General features: G+C 40.1%; 1 protein-coding gene across 8 annotated transcripts in view; it reads left to right on the top strand.

The window, feature by feature from the left end:
• The window catches only part of NBAS (NBAS subunit of NRZ tethering complex), a 333,351-nt gene that overhangs the window by 168,042 nt on the left and 153,183 nt on the right, over positions 1-12,126 (top strand). For all 8 annotated transcript variants that reach the window (XM_067008085.1, XM_067008087.1, XM_059078230.2 and 5 more), the window contains 3 exons: positions 2,214-2,326; positions 4,938-5,051; positions 9,918-10,031. In XM_067008085.1, coding sequence (XP_066864186.1) covers positions 2,214-2,326; positions 4,938-5,051; positions 9,918-10,031 — 341 coding nt within the window. The remainder of the gene's footprint in view (positions 1-2,213; positions 2,327-4,937; positions 5,052-9,917; positions 10,032-12,126) is intronic.

Raw genomic sequence — 12,126 nt, forward strand, 5'->3', positions numbered from 1 at the left:
CATGGAAATTTTAGGCCCATTTGGAATTTATTTTGATGTAAAGGTTGTGGTAGTGGTTTAGAGTTACTTTACCCCTCAAATAACTGGTAGTTGTTTCAACTCTAGCAAAACTTAAAGGTAACTTTTTTCCCCCAGTGATTTTTTATCACAGAAAGAATCATGTTTTCTCAAGCCATGTTATTGAACTTGACAAAGTTGTTTAAAATAGTTAGTAAATTTTTTCCTTCTCTCCCAAGGGATAGTATTTCTATTTCAGATGATGAAAATATCAAATAGAACAACTGGGAATTGTGTTGGACCTAAATCTTTTTGACAGATGCTCCTAGAGATCATTTTTGAAACTACACAGTACTTGCAGTATTTGACTTTCATCCATCCCCTTTTCTCCTACAAGGACACACCTTAATTTAAAAAAGATGTCATATGTGTATAATGTGGCACCAAACTGATTGAGACCTGTGAGCCCAGATGTATTTAATTGTTTACAGTTTTATTGAAATAGAAAATAGCCCATCCATTCTTATTGATTAAATTACTATCTATTTACTAGTTTTTTTTTTAATTGAGGAAGCAGTACATCCACAAGATAAAATATTTAAAAATACACAAAGGATAGATATGGAAGATGTCTTTCTCCTCATTCGAGTTCCTCTAACTTTATTCCTCAGTTTTATATATATATATATATATATATATATATATATATATATATATATTTTTTTTTTTGGTACGCGGGCCTCTCGCTGTTGTGGCCTCTCCCGTTGCGGAGCACAGGCTCCGGATGTGCAGGCTCAGCGGCCATGGCTCACGGGCCCAGCTGCTCCGCGGCATGTGGGATCTTCCCGGACCAGGGCATGAACCCGTGTCCCCTGCATCGGCAGGCGGACTCTCAACCACTGCGCCACCACCAGGGAAGCCCCTCAGTTATATTTTTAATCAGTTTCCTGTGTATCCTTCCGGAATATCTTATTAAAAGTTACTCCCTTCTTTCTTAAATCACAAATAAGTGTATACTACTTGTACCTATCTTTCTGTGTCTTGTTTTATTCACTTACGATCTATATTGTGGGTTTTTCCATGTGAATACATATAGGTTTGTTTCATTCCTTTTTGATGGTTGTAGATTATTCCATTGTTTGACTTTTATACAATTTATTTAATTAGTTCCCGATTTAGTGTGTTTTATTTTAAAAAGACTGTGGTAGTGAACATCCATAATTATGTCTGGGCATGTGAGAGCCTACCTGTAGTATAAATTCCTAGAACTGGGATTCCCGGGTTCAAAGTGCAGTTAGAATTTTGGTAGATGCCACAAACAGGTTGTATACTGTTTATCCTTGAACCAGTAGTAAGTATGTGTTAGTGCTCATCCAATTTGAATCCCCAGATTTTGCAAGAGCGAGCTAGGCCTATATCTGTCGCTAGGTCATGTAGGTAGATCCTGGGGCCTAGATATTTTCATGTGATGGTCCATGATTTTAGCCGTGTTAGCTCTTCATGGCCTGATGTCCACCTGTCTTTCTAGTCTCATTCCCCACTGTTCCTCTCCATGCACTTTTCAGAAAATAGGTTTATCGTTAACTACAATATTTATTAAGTATACTTTCTCTGAATTGAAAAAAAATTTGCTTAAAATACTCCATAGGTATCACAAATTTGTAGATTATCAAATCACTGTCATCTGTATTTATCTCAGTACTTCATCACCAACTGATGGTTTCTGATCAGAAAAATGTCTCTTGTGCAGTTTCTTAGGTTATTCCTTTTCCTTTGAGAGACAGAATTGTGACCGAAACAAGACATTTCTGTTTTCCTTAAGAGAATAACTGGAAATAACTGTATTCCTTCTGTTTTTTTAAAAATCCTTTTTACACGATCATTATCTTTTGAGTCAACAGTGAACAGAGCACTAAACCCAGAGCTAGCGTATCTTGCTTTATACTGTGATACCTTACGTCCTATCAGCATAACCCTGCGCAAATCGCTTCACCTCTGAGCTTCAATTTTGGCTTCCTTAAAAAGCAGATGGTGATATTTGCCTGTCTCCCAGGCTTGCTGTGAGGATTAAATAAAATATCAGAAAGCCTCTAGCGGAATACCTGGAAGGAAGTTGGTTTTTGATAAATGTGTTGGATCTCTATGTTGTTGATCATAGAAAGGCAACTTAGCTAAACATATGTTACTTTTCCTTTTTAAAAATGAATTTCTCCTAGGTGCTGCTTACAGCTGATAACAGATAGACCCGCTGCCATTCAAGAGGAGCTAGATCTTATCCAAGCCCTGGGGTGCCTCGAAGAATTTGGGGTAAAGATTCTGCCTTTGCAAGGTGAATTTTCTATTTAGTGTTGCACTATTATTAACTTATTTTGCATTAGTTCACTAGTGTTCCTTTTTAGGTTTTTAACTAAAGAGTACTTTTGGTCATTTAGTCCATTAGCAATAGATTCTGCCCTCTGTCCCATTTTTTAATAACAGTACAGCAGTGAGGCTGTTGGATAAAAACAAAAATAGAAATTGGGGAATATGAATGAGAGTTTCAGGTTTACATCGGTTTTGTATTGCAATTTATTTATTTGTTTCAGTTGCATAGACTTAGCTATAAATGATAATAGTTTATTTGTTTTTATGCTTACTGTAGAATATTCTTTAATTAAACAGATTTTTTTTTTTAAACAGCGGGAATGACAGGAAGTTGTTTAGAATTAAATTACTAGCAGTTAGTTAACATTGCTCAAGTTCTTTTACCTAAGGTAGAAGTCAGGTTAGTACCAACTCAAACAATCCTGCTTTACACAGTCACCTGTCCTGTCAGGACAGTGGGCATCTCCCAGTGTCCTGAACCTTACCTGATAAGAAGGAGGTAGATTTTCAATCCCAGACCTCATTGCCCTAAATGAAGTGGGTATGCTTGGTGATTAGTGGTATGCTTGGCTAGTTTCCATGTAATCTCTTATCTTTATTCTTAAACAAAATTATTTTTACTATTTATTTTTTATTGGAGTAGAGAGTTGATTTACAGTGTTGTGTTAGTTTCAGCAAAGTGCTCTTATCTTTGTTCTTAACTCTGGAAATGTTTGGAATTGGGAGTCGGGGAGGCATAACTAAGTTCCTTCCATCTCTCTGGTTTTTGATAAATTTTCATCAGAATTGTGTGTGTGTCTCTCTTCTTCTTTTTTAAACTTCTTTTATCTTCGGTCAGTGATAGCCTGTTAAAGGTTCCTTGGTGTCTTTGTCTTCTGAGGTGCTTTGAGTCAGGTGGATCTTAGCGAATATGAGGCCGGAGAGACATTCTCATGTTTTCATATGGATTTCCACTGTAGTTTTACTAAAAATTAAAGTTCTGCTTGTCAGACAAATTTATTAGACTTTTAAAAGGTAGTATTACTATTACCTTGAATATCTTTGTTTGACAGTAATTTGTATGTGGTTTATAAATAGCCTGCAACATCTGAAACAACTGTGTTCAAGGTGACTGTTAAATCACTAGAAAATTCTATTCACTTGCACCATTCGTATAATTTTTGAGCTCAAAGCTTCTTAAAACTGTGAGGTATAATCAGAGTTACAAAAAATCATTTTCAGTTTATTCTCAAATATCTGAAATTATTAACCACCTCCTCCGAAACACTTATATTTTTAATTGAAGATTTCAGTCACGAGAGAGTCCAGAGCACTGTGAAACTTTTGTCTTTCTTATATCTCTTGTTAGGTCAAGTCATTATAGCTTTGACTCTGTGTGTGTGTATATTTTAGCTAGTTATTTAATTCAAGCAGATTGATAGAATACAAAAAATGGTTTCCCAAATGCTATCGAAGTTTGAAAATTACGTTGCGCTCTGAGTTTTCTTCGGTGCTCAATTAGCAACATTTGCACGTCAGCTGATGGGTTTGAATATCTGCAACCAAACTGTAGGTTCTGAGAAATTTCCTGACTGAGGAGAGTCTTAAGAAAGACTTTGCTTTCATGTTTTGACAGCTTTTCAGTTTGATATATTAATTTGGAATTTCCTATTAGAATGACTTTTGGATGTGGAGATGGAATATTCTTTTTGTGTACTGTTTGTTATATCTATGTCACAGATATAATTTAGGTTTTAGTGTCCATCAGTAATATTGGATGAACAAAGTAACTTGATATTTAAAGATTTATGGTCCAGGTATTTGTTATTGTAGTTAGTGTACAACAGTTCATTTTGTCACTTTGCTTTGTTTTTTTTTTGTTTTGTTTTGTTTTGTTTTGTTTTTTTTTTGCGGTACGCGGGCCTCTCACTGTTGTGGCCTCTCCCATTGAGGAGCACAGGCTCCGGACGCGCAGGCTCAGCGGCCACGGCTCACGGGCCCAGCCGCTCCGCGGCACGTGGGATCTTCCCGGACCGGGGCACGAACCCGCGTCCCCTGCATCGGCAGGCGGACTCTCAACCACTGCGCCACCGGGGAAGCCCACTTTGCTTTGTTTTGAAGCCTTCTTTGCCTACACTCCAGGAGTTGGTGTGTACCAACTCTCAGCAGGTGAGGGCTAGTGGTACTAGATAAGTTATAATGCATGAGTTAATAGAAAACAGGATTACAAATATCATATAAAAAAAATAATGCTGGACTTCCCTGGTGGCGCAGTAGTTGAGAGTCCGTCTTCCGATGCAGGGGACGCGGGTTCGTGCCCCGGTCCGGGAGGATCCCACGTGCCGCGGAGCAGCTGGGCCCGTGAGCCACGGCTGCTGAGCCCGCGCGTCCGGAGCCTGTGCTCCGCAACGGGAGAGGCCACGACAGTGAGAGGTCCACGTACCGCAAAAAAAAAAAAAAAAAAAAAAAAAGAAAAAATTGTGTCTTTTACTTAATTCTTATTGATCTGGGGGTTAACACAGTTTTCATTTTGTTTGGTTGACACAACGAAGTGTTGTGTCCCTGGTCACAAGTCTAAAGTATGTCTTTCTTGGTAGTGCGACTGTGCTCTGATCGGATCGGCCTCATCAAGGAGTGTATTTGCGAGTCCCCGGTGTGCTACAAGCAGTCTACCAAACTGCTGGGCCTGGCTGAGCTGCTGAGGGTAGCGGGTAAGTTTTGAATGCTAAACTGCAGAGTGCGGATCTGTGTTATTCTCGACATCACCTAGGCAAACATTGGAATATGTGCTTATAGGTGTCAGAGGAGCTGCTTTGGGGCAAGGATTTGTCTTTTCTAGAAAGGTTGGCATGGTATAAAACTGTGTACCTATATTGAGCTGCTTGGACCTTCTGTTCTTTAAACGAGGGCAGGCTTATTTGGGGTGCCACGAAGTGGTTTCGAGGTCAGAAACAGAAGTCAGGGTGACCATTTATAACCTGAAAACTGAAAAGTAGGCCCAGCCAGCCCTACCAGTCCACCTTCAATGTTGAAATGTGGTGTGATGTTTTTGATCCTGAATAATTTCTTAGAAAAAGTTGTGCCTTTCCTATTTGGTCGGGTTTTCACATGTGTTACTTCATTTTCTATTACATGGTGTTGATGATGTATTCTCCTTATTTTATGAGGGAAACTGAAGATCAGAGAAGTTAAGTATCTTGCTCAACAGGGTTAAATAGCAGACCATGGCCTTCAAGGAAAGTCTTGCTGACTCTGCACTTCATGTTTTGCAGTATTCTGCTTACCAATCTTTTAATACTTTTCTTAAATATTTCAAATGGACCCAGCACAGTTTTGTGACAGTTACCTTCCCGTTTCAACTAAAAGAATAAACACGAACCCCCTGCTGACTTGAAACACTAGTTATCTGTCCTACACGTGTCTGTCTGTGTGCTAAGTGGTCTTCCTGTGGGACGCCATCCGTCTCCCGGCCCGTGTGATCCCGGGAGACTTGCCAATCAAGATGCTTTGCCACAGTTGTTGGCCGCAGTATTCTATCCACCAGCCAGTTCAGGGATGACCGTGTGACTCAAACAGAACCAATCGAAACCTTTCCTGATGCTTGATATATAAACACAGGAAGACAGAGGCTCTTTCTTCCTTTCCAAATGAAAGTCAGAAGGATACAGCCTTGGGGATGCTGGCAGTCATTGATCTGATCAGTTTTCTGAAAATAAATCCATCTGAAAGAAAGAAAGAAAATACCCAAATGATATACTACATGCCTCTGGATCTAATCCTGCCTAAAGAGACTTCTAACCCCAGAATTGTTTTACTTTAAACTGAGATAAATTCCATTTTTAGGTTAAAAAAAAGCAAAGGAGATTTTTGTTTATTTTGAGCTTTAAAAATATATATTTAGTATATTTAGTGGACACACATTAATGTTTTAAAATTTTTATGTATAGAACTCTTCTTCTTAAGGCCTATAGTTTCAGTAAATTTTATTGTGTCAGTTGTGCTTTCCTAGCCTATTCCAAAGCATAACACTAGCATCTTCCCCTTCGGACTTGCAGCAGCCTTGGAAAGGTGCTGGTGCTGTGACTGGGGCCAGGCATCCATCGTGAGGCATCTCAGAGGTCTGCGGAGAAACTGGGTGTGGAGTCAGAAGGCTGGTCCACTCCTGACTGTCCCGTTCATTTGCTAAATGACTCAAGCTTCACTTTCTGCGTCTGGAAAATGGGAATGACACCCCCCCTTGCTTCACCTGCCAGATTATAGGAGACCCACACGAGCTAATGCATATAAAAGCCCTTTGTAAACTTTGAAGCTCTCTGATCATCAGGGAAGAATTTCATAAGGATCCAGTTCATAGAAACTAATGAAGCAGCCGGGGATGCCGCCTGCATTTTCCATGTACCTGCCTACTAGGATTAATTTCCACTTTTGTCTTTGTGACGTTGACATAGAAACAGGACGGTCAGTGATCTTGGCCAACCTGCATTTATAATGGTATGAACGTTCTTCTTCAGTCCCGCAGAGCACATTTGTGTGGACCACATGGTGTCCAGAGCTCTTTTCTTCATTGCAGCTATTTTAGTTCTCGTGTTTGGAACCATCTCAACTTGGCCACCTCTATTTCACAAACTTTAACGTGGGATCTGTATTATAACTTCAGTGCAGTATCATTAAAAAATAAGACTAGTATCTACATTTCATTCAATGTAGTGTTTTTATCGTGAGCCCCTTGAGTGCACATAATAGCTAATAGGTACCTGTGACTGCTGCGTGCCAGTTCCCTTCTGGGTCCTTTTAACGTGCTACCTCTTTTGCTGTGCACAACAGCCTCTTTTTTTTTTTTTTTTTTTTGCGGTATGCGGGCCTCTCACTGCTGTGGCCTCTCCCATTGCAGAGCACAGGCTCCGGACGCGCAGGCCTAGCGGCCATGGCTCACGGGCTTAGCTGCTCCACAGCATGTGGGATCCTCCCGGACCAGGGCACGAACCCGCGTCTCCTGCATCTGCAGGCGGATTCTCAACCACTGCGCCACCAGGGAAGCCCACAACATCCTCTTATTAGCCACATTTTACAGATGGGGAGATAGAGGCCTCAGAGAGCTAAAGTAATATCACTTTGTCAGGTACTTTGGATACAGGGTTCTGTTACACACCTGTTGCCCTCTGGGGATTTAGAATCTTAGAGGTCTGCAGAAGCAGCGAATTATGCTGCATCGTGGGGTGTGATGGTAGCACATGGCTTCTGTAAACAAATGTTCTAGAACCTGAAGAAAGGCAATTCTGATATTTTGCTGGGGGTGGAGTGGTATTAAGAAAGGGATGGATCACAGGCAGGTGACATGTATCTGAAGCTTATAGAATATTACGGTTATTTATTGCTGCTTTACAAACCACCCCCAAACTTCGTAGCTTAAAATAACAACAGTCACATCTTTTTATCTGTCCCAGTTCTGGTGGTTAACTGGGCAGTTCAGGGTCTTTTATGAAATTGCAGTCAGATGTAGCAGCTAGGGATGGGCTCCATCTCAAAGCCTGCTTTATTCACATGTCTGGCATCTAGGCTGAGAAGATTTTTTAAAAAGCTGGGGAATGGAGTAGCTATGGCTTTCTCTTCTCTGTGTGGTTTCTCCTTATGGTGTTCTCAGACTACCCAGATTTCTTACGTGGCTGAGGGGTCCCAGAGTCAGCATCCCAACAGAAACCAGCAAAACTTCCTGTCATTTGTCTATAATTTAGCTTTGGAATTTGGGTAGCTTCATTTCCATTGTGTCTCATTCACAGAAGCAGTCACACAGGCCCTCCCAAGTTCAAGGGAAATAGTTAAGTTGACAGGGCCTGGGTCGTCTGCTCCCGAGCTGGCTTCCATGGCTGTTGGAAAAGGCCTCCATTGCTCCCTGGCTGGTGGTGCGAGGCCTCAGCTCCTTGCCCCGTGGAGCTCTCCAAAGGGCTTCCTGAGTGTCCTTTTAACATGGCAATGCCTGGGTTTCTCCTAGAGCAGTTGATCTACGAGAGAGCAGGGCGGATTCCATAATGATTTTTATGACCAGTCTTGGAAGTCACACACTGTCGTTTACAGCATGTTCTGTTTGTTAGAAGTAAATCACTAGTCAGCCCCCACTCAAGGGGAGAAGCATTAAGCTCCGTCTTTAGAAGGGAGTATCAAACAATTTGTGGACACAGTTTAAATTATATTTCATATACTCAAGCCTTTGTCAGGCCACCATTAGTATTTTCTTCAGACTAAACATCTGGATCATTTTCTTTAATAGATTTCTAGTCTGGCTATACTCCTGGCTGTTCTCCCTGAGAATTTTGTTTTGTTTGTAGGATTTTTCTAGACATCATTCTTTTCAAGCCTATTTTTGCTTATGTTTTTTCCTTTTAACCACCTGCTCAGATTGCCTGATATGCAAATTAGCTTTATCACAATGAAGGTATAAAATTTAAGTCCATTTTACTTTGTGCTTAAGTTTTTTCCCCTTTTATTTGTCATTTATGAATTATATTTAGGACATTCAAAGGGTAAAATTATTTAATAAATAGGAAAAATATTTGAATTCCCTATTGGGAGGAAAACTTTTCCTCTACCCACTTAGATTGGGATGGCTGATCTGGGGTGAATACATACATACATACATACATACATATATATGTATTATTAGGGTATAGTTGATTTACAGTGTTGTGCTAGTTTCGCGTGTGCAGCAGAGTGATTGAGTTATACGTGTGCATATATTCATTCTTTTTCAGATTCATTTCTCATATAGGTTGTCACAGAGTATTGAGTAGAGTTCCTTGTGCTATACAGTAGGTCCTTGTTGGTGATCTATCTTATATACAGTAGTGTGTTTGTGTTTATCCCAGGCTTCTGATTTATCCCTCCCATACCATGTTTCCCCTTTGGTAACCATAAGTTTGTTTTTGATATCTGTAAGTCTGTTTCTGTTTTGTAAATAAGTTCTTTTGTTTCCTTTTTCTAAAAATTAGATTCCACATAATGAGTGATATCATATGATATTTGTTTTTCTGTGTCTGACTTCACTCAGTATGATAATCTCTAGGTCCATCCATGTTGCTGCAAATGGCATTAGTTCATTCTTTTTTATGACTGAGTAATATTCCATTGTGTATATGTACCACATCTTCTTTATCCACTCCTGTGTTGATGGACATTTAGGTGGCTTCCATGTCCTGGCTGCTGTAAACAGTGCTGCAGTGAACAATGGGGTGCATGTATCCTTTCAGATTATGGTTTTCTCTGGGTATATGCCCAGGAGTGGGATTGCTGGGTCATGTGGTTTTTTAAGGGACCTCCATACTGTTCTCCATAGTGCTTGTACCAATTTACTTTCGGTCTGAGGCTGATATTAATCATTGATCACTTAGGAGACTGAGAGAGAATTCCATGATTAATAAATAGATTGGAAGGTCTAAGTGGCCAGGATCTTTTCTCCTATAATCTTATAAAAATCAGTCTAATCTCTGTTTTTTATTTTGGAATTAATTAGAAGGATAGTGTTAAGGAGCTCCTCTGTCAATTGATACTGCCCAAATCAGTAAGTCATTTGCATGTGTTTACAGGTGAAGACCCAGAAGAAAGGCGTGGACAGGTTCTAATCCTTCTAGTAGAGCAAGCACTTCGTTTCCATGACTACAAAGCTGCCAATGTGCATTGTCAGGAGCTGATGGCCACAGGTGAAGTAGATACTAAACACTGTGCTCATGTCCTGTGTACGTGGTGAATAATGGAAGAGGTCTGTTTTGAAATCAGTTGGCCTAATCGGTAAGCCAGCCACCCTGTGTTCGCAAGCCTTGAGAAATGTCTTGTGAGCACCGATGAGTATGTATTCCATGCGCTTGTATATTAATATACATACTTTAATGGGCTCAAGGGTTATATTTTATCTGAGATATGGTTGCTTTCCATTCCATATTAAAAACAGGCTCATAATTTTAATAACAGTTTTCAAATATTTGAATGCCTTTTTATGTATTTGTCGTATAAAAGAAAATTAAAAAAATTTGAAGTATCTATAATTTGTGACTAAATTGTCAGTATTTCTGTTCCTTAATTTTTTTAAGAGATAGCGTAATGCTTTTCAAATTAATGTTGAGTAATTGGGAAGTAGTTTGCAACCCTAAAATTTTCTATATTGAAATTATAGCTCAAGTCTCTGGAGGATAAGCAGGTTATATCGTGGAATAATTTCTCTATTAAAGAATACATTCCCCAGAGGGCTAGGAAGTGATGTTGTCTTATTACAGGCTCTATGCTAAGTGATCTGCTTTCTGTAGCTATGTCTGACTATGTGAAAACTCAAGCACTTCCGTTTATCCATTGTCTGTGCCTTCCTAGTGAGTGGTTAGAAATGCAGTGCTTCACTTCATGGTAATAACTCCTGGAGATGTGCACTGATGATATGTATACTTTCTGTATGTATACTGTTAAAGGAAAAAAACATTCTGACACTTGTTACAAATGGTAAGGAAGCGTTTATTCATGCATTTTGTAGTGGGGGAGAGAGAACAGGCTCAGCTCCAAATACAGAAAAGGCAGCTGGGAATTTACCACTGAGGAGCAGGTTGAGGGGTCAACAGTGGGTGAAAAATGACAGCAAAGAGACATCAGGAGCAGAGGGGTTGATTCTTGCCGGGCGAGAGATTCTCTCCGAACTGACTTGGCAGGATTCTTGATAAAACTGGCTTATACAGGTTCAGCAAGGACTGGGCCAAGGTATAGGCCTCCTTGAGAAGAGGGCTCAGAGAAGCCTGAATAAAGTTCTCTGAGAGTCAAGGAGAGAGAGTCTGGCAATACGTCTATGAAAATGTTGAAAACTCTGGGGAAAAGCTCAATACTTTATGGGCTTCCCTGGTGGCGCAGTGGTTGAGAGTCCGCCTGCCGATGCAGGGGACGCGGGTTCGTGCCCCGGTCCGGGAGGATCCCACATGCCGCCGAGCGGCTGGGCCCGTGAGCCATGGCCGCTGGACCTGCACGTCTGGAGCCTGTGCTCCGCAATGGGAGAGGCCACAGCAGTGAGAGGCCGGCGTACCGCAAAAAAAAAAAAAAAAAAGCTCAATACTTTATACCCTCAGCGTTAGAAAACTGTTTTCACGAAAGAGCTATGTTCTGTAATATTAACCTAGTGATTTTGCAACATTCAGTTCAGAAAAATTGTGGTATTCTGGATGATCATTGTTGTCTTAATTTATTACCACTTACTTGGAGAGCTTTGTAATAATTTTATTCCTATAAGGAATGGTACCTGTAATTTTGGCTAATTTTGACGCTGTATATTTAGAAAGAAGACCTGCTTTCTAACTGGAATGCCTTCAGATAAGAATAAAAGTGCGTTTTAAGAATTCACAGTATAAGCTTGCATAGGATAAAACTCTGCTGGTTTCAGGGGCTGACTGTATTTTGGGCACTGTCCTTGGATCTCTGTCTTTATAAAGTGAATGATGCTGTGTAGCTCCCTATACTAATTTCTCTTTATCTAGGCTTTGCAGTGTATAAATACAGCTTTTAAATGCAGGTTGTTTTTAAATAAAGATTGTTCAGTCCTTCTAACAACCCAGTGAAGGAGGAGTTATTATTATTATTGTTTTTTTAGTGGTGAAGGATGTGTGATACTTGGAACTTTCTCACACAAGTGCTTGGGCCACACCCTCAGGTCTTTCTGAACTCAGATACCCAGTCTTTCACTCGGCGTCAAAGCTCAGTAGATTATTTTGTAGCCTTGCGAGGTAATCTAAAACTTAACATAGTTTATCAGAAGAATTTGTCTGGAGC

This window comes from Kogia breviceps, chromosome 11, assembly GCF_026419965.1.
Source record: "Kogia breviceps isolate mKogBre1 chromosome 11, mKogBre1 haplotype 1, whole genome shotgun sequence".
Classification (NCBI taxonomy): Eukaryota; Metazoa; Chordata; class Mammalia; order Artiodactyla; family Physeteridae; genus Kogia; species Kogia breviceps.